At 44.3% G+C, this 16,917-nt stretch overlaps 2 protein-coding genes across 9 annotated transcripts; one reads left to right on the top strand and one right to left on the bottom strand.

The window, feature by feature from the left end:
- The first annotated feature begins 1,771 nt into the window (after nucleotides 1-1,771).
- On the top strand, nucleotides 1,772-6,114 carry LOC306780130 (bestrophin-4-like). The gene is made up of 9 exons (XM_079272348.1): nucleotides 1,772-1,958; nucleotides 2,704-2,798; nucleotides 2,919-3,152; nucleotides 3,466-3,620; nucleotides 3,744-3,821; nucleotides 4,182-4,334; nucleotides 4,427-4,507; nucleotides 4,591-4,742; nucleotides 4,833-6,114. The coding sequence occupies exons 1-9, from the start codon at nucleotides 1,807-1,809 to the stop codon at nucleotides 5,893-5,895; spliced, it is 2,163 nt and encodes a 720-aa protein (XP_079128474.1). The 5' UTR covers nucleotides 1,772-1,806; the 3' UTR covers nucleotides 5,896-6,114.
- LOC306780069 (inner centromere protein A-like) lies at nucleotides 3,601-16,886 on the bottom strand. 8 transcript variants are annotated; one of them, XM_079272263.1, is made up of 21 exons: nucleotides 16,704-16,885; nucleotides 15,980-16,127; nucleotides 15,744-15,848; nucleotides 15,063-15,658; nucleotides 14,930-14,966; nucleotides 14,671-14,743; nucleotides 14,447-14,561; nucleotides 14,278-14,314; nucleotides 14,115-14,196; nucleotides 13,881-14,021; nucleotides 12,111-12,220; nucleotides 11,910-12,030; nucleotides 11,713-11,823; nucleotides 11,266-11,393; nucleotides 10,991-11,105; nucleotides 10,820-10,900; nucleotides 7,940-8,017; nucleotides 7,789-7,824; nucleotides 7,586-7,648; nucleotides 7,335-7,497; nucleotides 6,323-7,022 (listed from the first exon to the last, which is right to left on the bottom strand). In XM_079272263.1, the coding sequence occupies exons 2-20, from the start codon at nucleotides 16,117-16,119 to the stop codon at nucleotides 7,342-7,344; spliced, it is 2,325 nt and encodes a 774-aa protein (XP_079128389.1). In that variant the 5' UTR covers nucleotides 16,120-16,127; nucleotides 16,704-16,885; the 3' UTR covers nucleotides 6,323-7,022; nucleotides 7,335-7,341. The 8 variants fall into 8 exon arrangements, with proteins under 8 accessions (XP_079128395.1, XP_079128389.1, XP_079128390.1 ...); XM_079272264.1 differs by having other exon boundaries at nucleotides 6,336-7,497; nucleotides 10,820-10,897; XM_079272262.1 differs by having other exon boundaries at nucleotides 6,337-7,497.
- Nucleotides 16,887-16,917: the final 31 nt, after the last annotated feature.

Below are 16,917 nucleotides of genomic sequence, written 5' to 3'. Positions count from 1 at the left end.
TTCCGCCCATACAGGTCAAATCAAACTCATCTTTTGACACTCACCGTCCAACCATGCAGCCTTCCTCCTCGGCTTCCCTGCTGTACTTGTGTCTGGCGGCTGGCGGTCCCAGGGCATCAGATGTGCCGAAGAACACTGCAGAGGAATACACTGCTATTCCAGATCTCCCTGCTCTGACGACTTCATATCCTGGACTGGCTGCCGTTGAAGACGGGGGAGATGAGGAAATCTGGACGCTGTGAATTCCCTCAAAAGCATCCATGTCTCTCTCAGGCTCCTCGGGAACTTGTAGACGTCTCCACTGAGGTTACAATCAGTTTGTCAAATGCTTTTAGTGGTGTTTAGTGATCCTGATATACCTGCGGGTGCCAAGCACAGACAATTCAGAAGAGAAAGAGTTTCATCCTGGAATTTGGAATCGCACGAAAACTAAAAAAGTTTCACTCAATAAACCTCACAGTCAAAGTCGTTCAGTAGCCAGTGGACGAGTCAAGACCTCTGCAGTGTTTGAATAACTTACACACGTGCCAGAGGAGCTCAGGCTCTTTTATTTGCCGGTTCTCATGCTCAAGGAATGTGTTTCTTTGTGAGATATCCAGTGTAAACATTACTTCAACTTAAGTTAGGACAGTATCATACACGAGAAGCTGCGAGAAACTTAATCCAGGATGATTTAAGGACAGCAAAAATGCACAGAACATACTCACCAAAGTGTTCAAAATTGATCTCTAGTCGTTGCAGGAGCATCACAAATCTGTCAAAACAGCTGAAATCGTGCTTTAATAATCTCAAGATTGAACTCTGTCCGCACTTCTCTCTGCTTTTTGGTCTCCTGGTTAGACAGGAAGGGTTAATCACTAACACCCTCTGGCCAGTTAGAGTACAGCTGTACACATTTCTTCCAGCAGAGAGAGAGGGGGGGGGGGGGGACGACACACAGTCTCACCTGATCAAGAGGTTTCCATGAGGAAAAACCGAATGACACAAAATGAATCAATGTTCCCTGTATAGGTGTGAACTGAAATCAAGAAATGAGAATACGTTCAAACAGGTTGTGTGTTCACCAAAAGCCAGAGATAGTTAACTGGGTGTTCCACCTTGAGTAAACTGCTTTCATAGAGTTATATTTCAAAAATGTCAACACAACTACTCAGCACTCGTGCCTTTCAGCAACCAATTTGTGGCAGTGTGGGCGCTCTGCTGTCCTCAGATTTGTTCAGATTAACAGGACCTGGCCTCACAATGCAGCTTTGTTGCTGAAGCAGATTAACACATCAAGTGACCGGAGGTGTAGGAGTCCCCTGCTCTCTTTTTCTTTCCGGCTTCCTTTTTTTCCCCAACATCATTCCAACGAACGCTGCGGCTACACATCTCGGGCCACAGTGACTCCGATGGACAGACGTTTTCATGTTGCGTGGTAGGTAAAAACTTCACAGCTTTGTGTTTGAGGCCCTCGCATGTTGCATTTGCCTGTTGTAGCCCCGCGAACATCTCCTCAGATGTATTGGTGTATTTCAGATCTATGAAATAAGGGAAAATATTATTTGAAATGGTTATTTAAATGTGCAGAAAAATGGAAAATCAGTATCAGTTGATTAAGAGAAACCAAACATATGGATTAAAGAGTACGTAGAGAAAATATATGTTTTTTTTTTACTTTATCATTTTAGATTTGTGACCAAACTGGCCTTATGAGATCCAGGCTGATCGCTGACGTTGAGCTGAGACGAAGCACAGAGAACACAGCCACACTGGTTTGCTTCATGTCACAACACAGTCACCCAGCAAGTTGGCCAGCAAGCAGCAATGACTGTAACGTACTCTCGCAGGGTTGCCGATGCAGGTCTGGGGACCTTCTTTCACCTGCTTCTGCGTTGGAAGGGCAGCATTTATAAACTGCTCTATAGAGAGCTCATCATCTTCACTCTTCTCTACTACTTCTTCAGCATTGTTTATAGGTACTCTCATAGCAGAACTTCAATCTTCTATATTTTTTTTTACCTAAACATCTTTGTTACGGGTCACTTAGATTTAGTTCATTGAAGAAGTGTGACCGAGGTACTAAGGAGGACATTCTGTAGTTGAAACTTCAAACTACGTAACAGAGACACGGTTTCTAAATAATAATAATTATTTCTTTGGCATTTCTGTACTGAAATTTTGTGTTACTTATCGGCCGATATATACGCCCGATATTGACGATAAGTATCGGCTAATATCAGAACCCGGACCGATTTATCCGCTCCAGTGGCAGCGTTACTTAAAGGCGCTATGTCTACGAGATTGAGAGCATTTCTGTTGCCTCTCAGCGGCTCTAAACATGGCTGAACAATGCAATGTTCTCATTTTAATTTTGAGATCCACTTCATGTTCTACACAAGAGTTTTTGAGTTTTTTATTAAATGGCTTTACTTTATTAAAACAGACAATTTTCTCATTTTGATAACATATGGAAGTCATTACAACATGCCTATGTTACAATGAGAACACATTTTTTGTTTTAATAGGATAAGTTGGTGTGTTACTTTAGCAGTAAATGTTTCTTGTTTGTGATACAACAACATACAAAAATTGATGTAATAAGAAAAGTTTTATGCAAAAACGGATTCATTTGGGATGTTGTATGTTGGACCAGAAAGTGTCACAGGGCTCACCTCCCTGTGTTTTAGTTGTAATGGGCTCAATAGATGTTTCCTTCACCAGGTTTGTGCTTACCGATGACCAGAAGAGGCTGTTTGAGAAGCTGTCGATATACTGTGACCGCTATGCAGAGCTCATCCCGGTGTCTTTTGTGCTGGGTGAGTTGAGGCTGACTGTTTCATGGATCTACATCTCAATCTAAGACCATTCTCCTGGAAACGATCACAGGAGGTTGGCATGCACTTCTGTACTTGCAATGTTCTTTTTTTTTTTGCCAGGCTTCTATGTCACCTTGGTTGTGTCCCGTTGGTGGGGCCAGTTTGAGAATGTCCCCTGGCCGGACCGCTTGGCAGCATTAGTGGGTGGTCATGTTCGGGGAACAGACGAGGCCTCCAGGCTGACCCGACGGACTCTGATGCGATACGCCAACCTCTCTGGTGTGCTCATCTACCGCTCCGTCAGCACGGCCGTCTACAAGAGGTTCCCCACCATGGAGCATGTGGTGCGGGCAGGTACAACGTGGCCACGAAACCACCAAAACTCACTGTCGCTGGTACCAGTCATAAGACAACAACATCAAAATCTGCTGAATCTGTTTGCACTATTTAAAAGAAGAAGAAAAAAGAAGAAAACTGTGTAAGGTGGTCCAGCATGGAACCGGTTGAGACTCAGTGTGTTTCCATCTGATGTGGTTGAACTATTTGTATGCTACATGCTACTGATGTAACGGCTGAGTAAAGAACTACAAACATGGAAACAAACGTCTTAAATGCTTTGTCTCTTCGTGTCATTCCTTTATTTCCATGCCGTGTTTGTGTCTCTCAGGTTTGATGACGTCCGATGAGCTGAGGCACCTGGAGGACTTGCGCTCTCCTCACAACAAGTTCTGGGTTCCCTGCATGTGGTTCGTCAGCCTGGCTCTGAGGGCTCGGATTGAGGGTCGCATCAACAACGACGTGGCTCTCACAGCCATTCTCACTGTAGGTCATCAAGTGCATCTGTCTGCAGGCCGAAAGAGTTGAACATCATCACGTTCTGAAACATTTTTTAAAATTGCTCCCCCCCCCCTCATTTGGCTGTTCTGCTTTTTTCCCTCTGTTCAGGAGTTGAACAGTTTACGGGCAAAGTGCATGAAGCTGTATGGTTACGACTGGATCAGCCTGCCTCTTGTCTACACTCAGGTTTTGTTGATATACTGTGTTGTAACTGAAATATCGTAGATGCATTTGCGATTGAACAAATTGAATGAACAGTTCTTGTGTTGTGATAAATGTGCAATGATTAGGTGTCTAAAAAGAGATAACACTGCTAATGGCGATGTAGAGCTTATATTAGGCTGCTGGTGGGCGATAGAGAATGACATTTAGTGTGTCACTCTAATCCGAATCATCGTGGACCTAAAATCATTAACTCAGTTTGTCAAATTAGAAATCTGACCAAGCAAAACACAATGAGTGCACAACAATAATGCAAAGACTTGACAAGAGACCGTTTCCTCAAAGGGAGTTGTGAAACACGCGTGACTCGTGTTTTTTAACCAGGTGGCCACAGTGGCGGTCTACAGCTTCTTCCTGGCTTGTCTGATCGGTCGTCAGTTCTTGGATCCAGCTCAAGGCTACTCCGGTCACGATCTGGACTTCTACCTGCCCGTGTTCACCCTGCTGCAGTTCTTCTTCTATGTTGGCTGGCTGAAGGTGAGGTTCAAGTCACGCTGATGCTGCACAAGAAATGCTCTTCATTTGTCCTGCCGAGCTGTATTGTGGTGTCTTTCTGCTCGTGGTCTCAGGTGGCTGAGCAACTCATCAATCCTTTTGGAGAAGACGACGACGACTTTGAAACCAACTGGCTCGTCGATCGCAATTTACAGGTTTGGATTCAAACTATTTGCCACTTTCACATCAGCCGCAGACAGAGGCGGTCTTATTCTTCCTGTTTTGATTTGTCTCTCAGGTGTCCTTGCTGTCGGTGGACGAGATGTACGACAGCCTGCCGCTGGTGGAGAGGGATATGTACTGGAATGAGTGTGAACCTCAGCCTCCCTACACTGCTGCCAGCGCTGAACATCGCAAACCCTCCTTCATGGGCTCAGCCCTGGATATCAGGTTCAGTAATGTTTTTACTTTCTGGCAGACAATTCTAAATACCGAGAAATACTCTCCCAACCATATAACCACTTATTTCATCTGAACTAGTGTTCCCAAGGAGGAGATGGAGTTTCAGTCCAATCTGGAGCAAATTAAAGAACACGAGGAAGCCAACTACTCCACCCCGCTGCTCGGAGGGCTGGGTCGTGTCCTCGGTGTCCAGTCCCCTAACTTTCCTCGCTCCTCCCGCGTCTCTCTGCTGCGCCGCCGCCCTGGAGCGCCACTGAGCCGCTTCCCTCTTTACCTGCACCCAGAGGCCTCATTGACTCCACCGCAAAGCCGCCAGCCTCTGAACCACGAGCGAGATCCAGACTATGCCTTCTCCACCATGCCCCTGAATGAGAGACCGGGTTTCTACAGCTGCCCACAAACACCCATCCACTGTGTGCCCCCCGCGGTGCCTCGCCCTCGACCTGCCCGGCGAACTCAGAACGAGTGGAACCGCAGCTGCAGCTCCCTGGCTCCTCAGATGGCGGGCTCACAGCCGCTGCCCCCCGACACCCCCAACCACGTCCCCCCACCGCCGTCCTCTGCTTTCCCCTGGCTGAGTGAGGATGGCGAGGTCCAGAGTGCCCCTATGTTCTCGTTCCCAGACCCTCCGCCTGAACTCAGACCTGAACACAGACCTGAACACGGCCTGCTGTCTCGCCGCCCTCCACCACCGCGCCTTACTCTGGACACCCTCCCCTCAGCTGACAGCCAGCCCGGGCCCCCGAGTGCTCTGACTGCAGGAAGCGGAGGAGAACGGGTGTTCTCGTTCACTCCTCCTTCCCGAACAGCAGCTACAAATCCCCATAATCCCAACAGCAGCTCTGGCAGCATTAATGCAACAAGCACCAACGTGACGGGAAGTCTCTGCAACGGTACAAGTCACACTCATTTTAGTAGCCATGGGAATTTCAGCACCAACATGAGATCAAGCAACGGGGGCACCAATGGTGGGCTGAGCAACAACATGGACACCGTTTCCACTTCGGCGCCATCGCAGCAAGAAACCAATCAGCAACACTCGCCCAATGACTCAGGAATCTCATTGGCTGAAGGAGAGCTGCTGGGCGTTTTGGTGGACGGTGGCGTGAAGAAGGCGGCAGGAGGGAAGGAGCAAGAATGAGAACACAAGGTGTGACAGACCGTGGGTTTTGTATAGATGTGGCATTCAAAGTATTTCACACAAACGCGCACGAATTCATGTTACATCTGAACTGTATTAGTCATCTGGAGCCCTACACACAATAGATACGTATGTGTTGCAAACACAGTAGTTAGGCTCTACTTTGTTAAACTGTTATAGAACAATTAACCTACTTGTAAGAGATTTAACCCTCAACATGTGAAGGAAAAATAAGAAACTAGTTAGGTCTGAAACTCGACAGGAAAATGTGTATATTCTAGTCTTTTCAGCATTGTTTCCATCAGTGCACTCTTTAATAAATCATATGCATTTCATGTTTAGTTAATTTTTTTAATAAAAAAAAAAGTGTAGTCTTGAAATTACTTACTATTTTTATTGGATTATATAAGGAAACGATGTACACATAACAAATAGAGAACCGATGCATTTCTGCTGGAACAATATCGTTATGCATAAGCTAAATGTGGATCATATTTGAAAAATGTGAAATTCAATAGCAGAGGACTTGGACGGTGTATGGAAGAACTTTACAAAATGTGGGAGGGATTTATCATCCCTATTGAAATAGAATGCCTGTGAATAAAGACATTTTGTTTTAGTAATCTCCAAATTTAAAGGGACACAAAAAGCAGTGGGCCAAAAAAAAAGAGCCAATCTGAATCAGGTAAAATAATGTGTAAGTGTGCACTGGCCTTTACAGCGAATAAAATGTTGCGCTGAATAAGCTTTTATTAGGCTTCACAAATAATCAAATCTAAAAACCTACACAAGATTTCTTTTTTTTTTTTGTTCAACCATTTTATTATAATTTATTTATATATAATATATATAATTTACAACAAACAAAAAAAAAAACATAAACAGACATTAAAACAAAGATGAAACTTTATACAGTAATATAATATGTGTATCTGCAGCAGTGTACAGACATCACTTGCCTCCAAAGGGAGGAGAGTGCCACACAGCCGAGCTGGTCCGTTTGAAATAACGAGGCTTGCTCTTGTAAAAGATATTTTCCAGTTTTGGTGGCGCAATTGTTCCAAAGAGAGAGTCTAGATCAGGAGGGTTGAAGTACTGCTTCATCATGTTGTGCTGCAGATTGAGAGCTGGAGGGGAACAAATTAAAGACAATGTTGTGATTTAAGACGACGCATGAGACTGACGGCACACTGTGCAAACCCAAAATAAGTCTGGTAAAAAGTATTAGTGGAATTAACTCAATTTGGAACAAGTCACAATATTACAATTGACTGACCTCAGCAGGCCTGCGGGGCCTAGCTATGGGTGTTAAACTATGATTGGACAACAGAGGACTTGGTCAATTTCAGCTTCGTGCATTACAAAAAATATTACTAAAGTGAATTATAAACAACGCTACAGAAGGCGAGGTAAATAGGTTGATCATCATAATAAATGACCGTGATATTAAATCATCTCTGCCCAGGATGGAACGGGCTTCCTTGGGGCAGACTCGTCATCAGTGGAGTCGTCACTGTTTTGGTCCATCCCGTAATCGTCCCCAAATTTGGGCAACGGTTTGTTGCCGGCCTTTGGAGTGATGGAGTACGATTGTGGCGATCGCTGCAGAGGATAAAACACACGTTTCCATAGTGTTCAAAGACAGGAACAGATTCAAAACATCCGCCAAGAACGCATTATTTAAACTTACCACAAAATCCACTGTCTTATTGAGGTCAGCACCTTTTCCTACAGGCGGGCCCATTACAGAGTGCTGCAAGAATTCGGAAAAGTGGTAAATATGCCCTTCACTGTTGCCTACAGGTTTCTTGCTGATTTTAGAATATTAAACGCTATGAAGCAGTTATTCAATGAGTGGGATCAAGTCCAAATGTAGCCAGTGTAGATTCTTACCTCGATATCCACAGTCACATTCAGGCAAGAAGCCGCCTACAGAGGGGACAATCAAGAGGTACATGTGACTCCACTGGGGATAGAATCGATTCAAGTCTTTGTGTCAACGTTTGCAGGTGTACCTAAAGTAAATGTCCCCCTGTTGGTTTACCTTTTCAGAAGCGGCCTTTTGAGCAGCAGCTTCTTGCTCTTCTGCAGCTTTCTCTTCTGCAGCTAATCGCCGCTCCTCCTAGTGGAACAGAAAGCTTTCAATTAAGCCAAAACTAGTGGTGTCACGGATCAGTTTGGGAGCATTTTGGCTTCCCTGTAAATTATAATGACGGGGTATGGGTGGTAGACAAAACCATTACGGTACATAGGCATTGTTTACAAAGAAAGCCATACGAACACGGCAATACATCGAGCATGGCCACACATTTGAAGCGCCACCATCCTGGTCTATCAGCGACGGCGGGAAAGCCGCAGCAACAAGGTATCCTCGCAGCATTTAAGAAACAGTTTGTGGCAGAGTCAGACCGGGCTAAAGCCATTACAGCATCAAGTGGGGTCTTTATTGCTGCGGACATGAGGCCATACTCAGTGGTAGAAAACAAAGGATTTCAGAATATGCTTAAAGTGCTTGAGCCACGTTACGAAGTCCCCTCACGCAACCACTTCAGTGGGAAGATCGTTCCAGGCCTATATGAAGACGAAAAGATCAAGACGAGTTATCCAAGGCATCCTTTGTTGCCATCACCAAAGACGGGTGGACCTCCAGGGCAACGGAGAGCTACGTGACTGACCGCTCACTTCATCACGGCGGAGTGGGAGATTCATAGTCCGGTGCTGCTGTGAGAGTCACACAGCCACAAACCTGGCACAAGTGCTGACAGAAGCAGCAGCAGAGTGGAAGCTATATTCCAAAAGCAATATTCCAGTCACCACAGATAATGCCAGGAACCAAACAAATGCAGTCATAGAAGCTGGACTGGGACCACAGATACCTTGTTTTGCACATGTGATCAATTTAGCATCACAAAGGGGAATCTCAGTGAACCAGATGGACCGCCTCCTTGGGAGAATCAGGAAAGTAGTTTCATTTTTCCACCGAAGCACAACAGCCACTCATGTGCTTCAGACCAAGCAAGAAATGCTACAGCTACCGTCCCACAAGCTCATACATGATGTCCCAACAAGATGGAACTACACTTATGACATGCTGGAGCGTTATCTTGAGCAGCAGGCAGCTATTTACTCTGCACTGACAGACAAGACGCTGAAGAAAAATATCAGAAACATCGTCACCTTGTCCGATGCTGACGTGAAAATTGCAGAGGATGTCCTCCAGGTGCTCAAACCCCTCAAAACCATTACAACCCTATTGAGCACTGAAACTACACCATCTGTGTCCATGATCCTACCTCTGAAATCCATGGCCCCAAGTGAGGATGACTGCACAGTCACTAGAGATGTGAAGGCTGCCATTAGAGGGGACCTGAACCCCAGATACATGGCCCCCCCTAATCTACAAGACTACCTTCATAGATCTACTGCACTAGATCCAAGGTTTAAGTCCCTGTCTCACCTAGACCCTGCCCTATGCTTGAGAACATACAATGATCTCTCCACTGAGATTATGGCCACTGAAGAGGTAACAAAAAAATGAATGAGAGCGATTTATTTCATTGTAGTCATCCCAATTATAGTTTCATGAAACATGAGATAATTAGTTTTACAGATCAAGTAAGTGCAGGGTCAAGCCACAGAGCACGCATTGACAGGACCAGACTCAGAGGCATCTCCTCCACAGAAGAAGTCAGCCATAGAGGAGCTTTTTGGAGAGACCTTTGCGAGCAAGGATGATGACCGCCACACCTTTGCCAACACGATCACAGAGGAAGTGGCACTCTACAAGGCAGCAACTGGCATTCCAGTGGGGGGTGATCTGCTGGCATGGCGGAAAAGCAATCAGTGTAAATACCCTCACACTGCCATGATGGCAAGACGCGACCTCGCTGTACCTGGCACTTCAGTGCCTAGTGAGAGGGTGTTCTCCACAGCAGGGGGCATAGTGACTGCAAAAAGCTCTACCCTCTCCCCAGAGAATGTAGACAGTCTCATCTTTTTGAAGAAAAATTTAACATTGTAGATCATTTCATAGGAACGGTAGACATTCCACGTTTATTGCAGTGTATTTGAATGGAAGGAAGTAAATATAGACAAATTGTTGCCTCGCAGTTCAGTTCAGTTAACAGTGTAAGCCAGCGCCGGTCTGCTCTGCTTTCTTTTTCACGCTGTAGACATTTGCAGTTTTTTTTCTTTCAGTATTGACTAAAAGAAGAGGGTATCAAGTCAACATAATTCATGTTTCACTTAAACAGAGTTGAGTTTTATTTATTTCATTTTGGATACCATCAATATTTTTGTTTTTATGAGAGGCTATAGCCCAAAGTTTTTTGCTTTCAGTGTTCTTGTACTTATCTACTTAATAAATGGAAAGCAAAGTTACATTTGACTCCTCCCCTTTTCTTTGCTGATCCGAAAAATTATCTGAACTCCTGAACCGTGATCCGAACCGAACGTGATCCGTGACACCCCTAGCCAAAACATTCGGCAAATTTCAAACAGTTTTTAATTTCATTATGGGGTTTTCCAGGAATTAGATGTATTTTGACAATTAGCCTGCCGATGGCCAGATGTTTCAGCTGACATTTAACATACGCTATCTATTAAGAAAGGGCACCACTACTGCATTCTGTGCCCTTCTTTAATGCTGACAGCACTGTGGAGATAGGCTAGAAATATCATGAAGAACATTTCGATAAGAGGTAAAAGGTATTGAGGAATCTTTCCAGATGTGAAGTTACCCTGACCAGAGACATATACATTTCTACACTTTCTTGCTTTTAAAGCTCTTTTCTACCATCAGATTATGTTGCTCTTTGGCAGTCAGTAGAACATCTGTTTTATTGGACAGTTCTCAGAAGTCAGTGTTTTCCATTTTGTTTGCAGGTGTACCTAAAGTAAAGTAAATGTCCCCCTGTTGGTTTACCTTTGCAGAAGCGGCCTTTTGAGCAGCAGCTTCTCGCTCTTTGGCAGCTTTCTCTTCTGCAGCTAATCTCCGCTCCTCCTCCTAGTGGAACAGAAGTCAGTGTTTTCCATTTTTTTTGGGCTGCTAAATCAAACACCGTTTGACACGCGTTTAAGACATTCAATTTCTCACCAGTCTTTTCAAACGTGCCTTTCTTTTCTCCTCCAGTTCTCGCCTCTCTTTCTCTTTCGCTGCTCTCTCCACTTCCTGCTGCAGAGCAAGAGCTTTTTCTTTTTCCACTCGCTCCCTGAAAAACAGACATTAAGTCAGGAACTGTTTTATTGCTTTCACCAATGCAGCTTTCAGTTTAATCCACCTTTACCGTGTTGAAAAGCTAATCAGATTACTTGGTGTATAAAGCAGCTGGTATGGTACTATTGATAGGAGTATTGAAGGCCACCAATAACCTTTCAGCAGCAGCTAGGCGCTCTCTCTCCAGCTCCAGCGCTCGGCGAGCTTCAGCCAGCTTACGAGCTCGCTGGTCCTCCTCCTCGGCCTTCTTAGCCAGTAACTCCTGCTGCCGCTTCTCTTCCTCCTGGAGTTAAAACAAAACGCGTACAACATTTAAAAAAAAGGCTGATTGCAAACCGAAGATTATGTTACTTTATAAAAAAGAAAAAAAAGAAGAAAAAAAACTTCCCGCTACATGACAAGATGAAAAGTTGTACTTTGGACACAAACTGAACATTTTGTTGCAACGTCTCGAAAAATGCACCTAAACGGTCACAATGCGACAGCCTGCTATGCGCCATGTAGTTCTCAGCTAAATTCTTTGCAGTCACACAGACTTGATATACGGCACCAAACTAAGCCCAACACAAATGACAGGAATGAATAAGACGGCGCCGTCTCACCGCTTGCTGAATCTTCTTCCTTTTAGAGTCTTCCTCCAACTTCCTCTTCTGCTCCAGGTCGTCTTGACGTTTAATGGCCTCCTTCTTTTTGGCCTTGTCGTCTGCCAGACGCTGCACCAAGAGACCCAACACCAAATGTTAGATATGGGGTTCAATCTTTTTTGGAGGTGAACAAATAGAGTGAAGTTGCCAAATACCTTATCATTCTTCTCATCAATCTGAGCCATCTTTTGCTCAATCTTCTTTTTCTTCTCCACCTCCTGCTGCTCTTCTTTTACTTTGGCCTCAAACACTCTTCTCAGCCTCTCATCTCTCTTCCTGGACCACAAAAATTAAAAGTCGAAGCACAAGAACAAACTACGGTTCAGTCAGAGGGAGTAAAGATGTGGAGCGTTAACCTTTTGAGATTGTCTCGTTTCCTTTTCTTCTCCTCATCCATTTTCTTCATCCTTTCTTCCTCCAGCTCCTGCTTCTTCTTAAGTGCTTCCAGTTTGTAACGCTCCTTCGTCTGAGAAAAGAGAAGACAAGGTTTAAGGAAATGTGTGTTGTCAGAAATCAACTAATTCTAACACATTGTTAATAGGCAGCAAATGTCAAAGGAATACAAGGAGCAGGTGGAGCGCATGCATGTGGAAAAAGATCACCATACCAGTGAAGCAAAAATCCACCGTGACAGACTGATTTATTTCCACCGACTTAAAGAAGTTTGTGCTCACACTGCTGGACTGTGACCATTAGTCTCTGTGCAGACAATTCAACAGAGCAAGTGTAGAGAAAGGCCGCGCTGGAAGTTGCCGTTAAAATAAGAAGCGCTCTTTAAAGACGGCTGTTAACGGATGAGTGATACGCAAGAAGACAGATCTTGTGTCTATTTTTAAACAAGCTATATCACAAAGCAATAGTTTGCTACCATCATGTCTCCGGTTTCTATTTATTTAAATTGTTTATTTGACACAAAGCAGAGAAACAGAGTCAGACACTCTGTACACTACGACAAGTGTAGCTGGATGTCATGTGATCACGAGAACAAATCATTTGTACAACAAGACCCAAACCCCAAAAAGTGGACAAAGACATTAATTCCAGTGTGATCTTCTCACCCAATAAATCACAATCCGCTGACACGAGTTTTAAGAACAAATAGTGTCACGGCGTCTGGTTCAGATGGATTTTTACTTCGGATTAAATTCATTTTACAAAGTCAAACGGTGAAGCTACCAAAGCTGTTTTATAGGATTGTTGGTTCAAAAGTTCAGAGACACCATCGACTAACTAACACATGCCGTTTGGGTTGTTGAAAGCGGCTCATCTAAGGTGCATGTTACATGAGGAGACATTGAATCAAGGTCCACTATGGGATGTTAGACACCACAGAATGCCCACAAACAGTCAGTACTTCCACACTACACTTACCACTATACCAACGCTCAACTGAGGAGCGAAAACACATCCAAACAAAAGAGGATGTCAGCCACAATATTTCAAAAACAATTGCAATTCAATTTGTAACACGTTTTCCTAGTTTATTTGTCCAACAAGATTTGGGCTTCAGGAGACACAACTGAGATTGTAATTCAGTTCCCAAGGAGAGTTATGCACGTATAAAACAATGTGTTTTCAATTCACTGCAATACAACACGCGTGTTTAGCTAATGCGTTTACAGTAAGAGATGTGTCCGGTATCGCCGCAAATCCAAACACATTTTAATTACGACTGCAGTCAAAGATAATCTTAATCGACTGAAATTCTACCTACACCTCAACCAATCGATTGGGATCTGCATGTTAAAAAAAAAAGCTATTCGAAATATTGATACCCCCACAACGCCGTCCCGCAGAGCACCCACCCTCCGGTTGCCCCTCTGGTAAACACCGTTAGCTACGAGCTCAGGCATCGCAGTCCTGAGAATCATTGAGAGGCAGTCAAAATGCCCCCACTCTTGTATCCTGCGCCTTTAAAGTAAAACTAGTGATTGTTCGACCAAACAGAATTTGGTTGGACAAGATCATATCAGCCAAACAACGAGACGGTGTCGGCTCTAGTTTTAATGGATCGTATCGGCGATAATAAAGCAGATCAAAATCTGATGCTTTCTTCACTGAACTAGTGTGTTTTGTCCAGCTCAGCCTGCTACCAGTGTATGACAGAGTTGAGGTGTACAGCTTACCTTGGGGTCAATCCTCAGAGGAGCGACTTGTCTAATGAAGGACTTCATGACAGCAGTCTGGCCGAGGGAAGTTGGAGTCATCATCAGCATCTGATTCCTCTGCACAGTGTGGCGAAAAGACTTCATGTTGGGTCTTATTGCCTATGTGTTCATAAGAAAAGAGAACAAGTTCCAACATTTGAGCCACTTATTATTTTAACACTTGGCAAAACCTCTTTTTTTCTTCCATCTTACACTTTTCTTGGGACGAGAGGGCCTCTTTGTGGGACTTTCCACGACAGTATCTGGTGCTTTGCGTTTGGTACTCTGGCGTGACCTTCTCACAGACACACAAGAATTGATTTAACAACAGGTTGACCAGTGCAGTTATTAAGTGCAACACACACACAGCACTCACATGCGACCTGACTGGGAAGTCAGCTGCTTCTCAATAACTGAAACACAAACAAACATGTATTTAGCACACACAAGTACCATTACATATCAATTCACGTTTATGTTCAACAACAAATCAAACAAAATCGAATTCATCAAAAATATATATATGAAATGCTCAGTTTCCACACCTGTTCTCTTGTTGAGAGTGTTGACTGTTGACGGGGGGGCCAGTGTGGCAGAGTTTGCAGCCACAGATCGAGTGATGCGTCCAACAGATGGACGGAAGCTCTGGTTAATCTGGAGCTACATTTGTTTCACAAAAAAAATAAAAGCAAAACAAAGACATTAGTTGAATAACAAATACAAATTAAATGAGTTTCACACTTAAACAGACAAAGACATGTATTCATACCTCCGGCATTTCCGTCCATTCTTCAGCTGCAGCATTATCCTCAGAGTCTGCACTTACATCTACCGGTAACAAGCTACAGCAGTGAAGACATTTAAAAACATATAAAGAACATTCAATTCATGTACAGTCACGTGTGACTGAGTAATTAACCAGTCACCGTTACCAATAGTTTAAATTATAGATTCAAACACATGATTTTTTTTACCATTAAGACAATATAATCACCTATACACACAGACAAATGTCAGTCATTACTCACACTGCGCTGTCCCATGCAGAGTCCACACAAGAGTCATCTGCAACCACAAACATGATATCCAGATTAACAACAGAGTGTGATGTCTAATGGTTGGTATTTTGTTATTATAAACCAAATACGGGTCATTTCTCACCATCAACATTGCTGCTACATGTGGAGTTGCCCATGCGAGCCACCTTCCTCTTAAGCATGGAGCGGCGCGAGGCACGGCGCACAGACTCCTGAGTCATACTGTGCCGTAGACCGGCCAGCGAGTGACGCAGCTTGCGGGAGCATCGCACGGAGCTTCTCCGCGAGCTTCGCGCTGCGCCAGCGATTGCAATTTTAGCAGCTGTGCGGCCGGGAGAAGGCAGCGGATCTTTAGCACACTCGGCAGCCAATTGGTCCGAGGAAGCGATTCTGACGACGATCCCGGGCGAGGGTATCGTGGGTGGGGACGGGGCGAGGTCCAGCTCGTCTTCTGCATCGTTCACCTTGTTATTTTTGGCCATCTCTTCCTCCTGTGGCTTCTTGTTCTGCTCCTCCACGGTCTTCAGACTTCCACATGACTGGCTCGCATCCTCTGCCGCCTCAGACACCGTTTGTTTGTTTTTACGGGTGGTGCGTTTGGGCCGTGCAGTAGAGCCGGCGTCAGAGGTGGACGCGTCGGGAACGGTCTCTTCCTCAGCGATGAAGTTCAGTGATTTGACAGAGGGGCCACGGAGGTTACTACGCCTTCCCTTTGAAGATCTGGACAGGAAGAGTCAGAAGCACACTTTAAAACCCCGTCACAATTAAAATGTGAAACTTTTACTTACTAATGAAAGCAACAAACCTTCGTCTGGCTTGATGTTCTTCTTGATGCCCCGTGGACATACGCTTCCTGCGCCTTTTCTGTGATGGTGTTTTTGGCATCAATTCTGGCTCAGCAACGAAATCTCTGAAATATAAAGAAACAGCTTCACTTGTAAAACCGTAAAGATAATTTTAGAGACAAAACTGATTTCTAAAGATCGAATCTTGTGGAAACAAATAATAGAGCAAACATGTTTTATATTCCTTCAAACCTACCCTGAAAACATGCGGTTGGCCTCTTGTTGGATCTCCACAAGCCACACCATGTGGTCAGTCTCGATCTCACTGGTGAACTCTTTTAATTTGCCATCTAATTGTTGCTTGAGGGACTGGACAGATGACCGGACGGTGTTCATGTTGACGGCTTGAGGGAAAGATTGCACTGTTAAACCAGGAGAAGCTGGATCAGACTTGAGATGGAAGTAAACAATGATTATTTGAAGCGTCGCCATAAAGACTCAACTAGCTGTCCATGTTTTAACAGTCTTTATTTTCCTTTTAGCATAACCATATCAGATACATTTTTCACTCGTCTGTGTAAAAGCAGCTAAATGGTGCACATGCGCAGTGTCTTCTATTCTCGCGGTCGAGTTGGGTTGCACAAAGTAGCTATTCAACAACAATGTGGTCCACAAAGGAAAACGCTTACAGTTTTGTTATTAAAATGAGCTGCGTGGTCAAATTAGCCCAACACAACCGTTAGCTTAGCTAACATGAAACACGAACAACGAACATGCAACACCAAAACGTGCTAACCTAACTTTTTTTACTGTGGTAACCACTAACGTACTGGAAGAGTTACGTTATTCAAACTTAGTTGGTAACAATGTTATAGTTCATAACTGCTTTGCAATGTTTTAAACGGCTCGTGCTACGATGTTAGTCAGCTAACGTTAATTTAGCTAACACTAGTCTTGGACGTCAAAATAAATGGCGTTACCTTCGATGTCTGAATCTCTGAAAGGGGAATCCGATGATCGTTGCTCCGCTTGTTTTAACAGCTAAATCGATCGCATACTGAGGTGGAGGTAAATGTGCTAAAATAACGGCGTTATTATGTGTAAACTCTAAACAACCTGAACCTAACCGCCGTCCTCTGACACTGACCCGCTGAAACCGTTTCAAACTTTATCAGCCAATCACAAGGCGTAGCT

The sequence above is a fragment of the Melanostigma gelatinosum genome (genome assembly GCF_949748355.1).
Source record: "Melanostigma gelatinosum genome assembly, chromosome: 1".
NCBI classification, from domain to species: Eukaryota; Metazoa; Chordata; class Actinopteri; order Perciformes; family Zoarcidae; genus Melanostigma; species Melanostigma gelatinosum.
This window is presented reverse-complemented; position numbering and strand designations above follow the sequence as displayed.

Coding starts and splice junctions, on each gene's coding strand:
- LOC306780130 (XM_079272348.1), top strand. CDS start 1,807: ATGACTGTAACGTACTCTCGCAGGGTTGCCGATGCAGGTCTGGGGACC. Junction 2,799..2,918: donor CCCGGTGTCTTTTGTGCTGG/GTGAGTTGAGGC, acceptor TTTTTTTGCCAG/GCTTCTATGTCACCTTGGTT. Junction 4,335..4,426: donor TCTATGTTGGCTGGCTGAAG/GTGAGGTTCAAG, acceptor TCGTGGTCTCAG/GTGGCTGAGCAACTCATCAA.
- LOC306780069 (XM_079272263.1), bottom strand. CDS start 16,119: ATGAACACCGTCCGGTCATCTGTCCAGTCCCTCAAGCAACAATTAGAT. Junction 11,824..11,909: donor TTGATGAGAAGAATGATAAG/GTATTTGGCAAC, acceptor CTCTTGGTGCAG/CGTCTGGCAGACGACAAGGC. Junction 10,901..10,990: donor AGGCACGTTTGAAAAGACTG/GTGAGAAATTGA, acceptor CTGTTCCACTAG/GAGGAGGAGCGGAGATTAGC.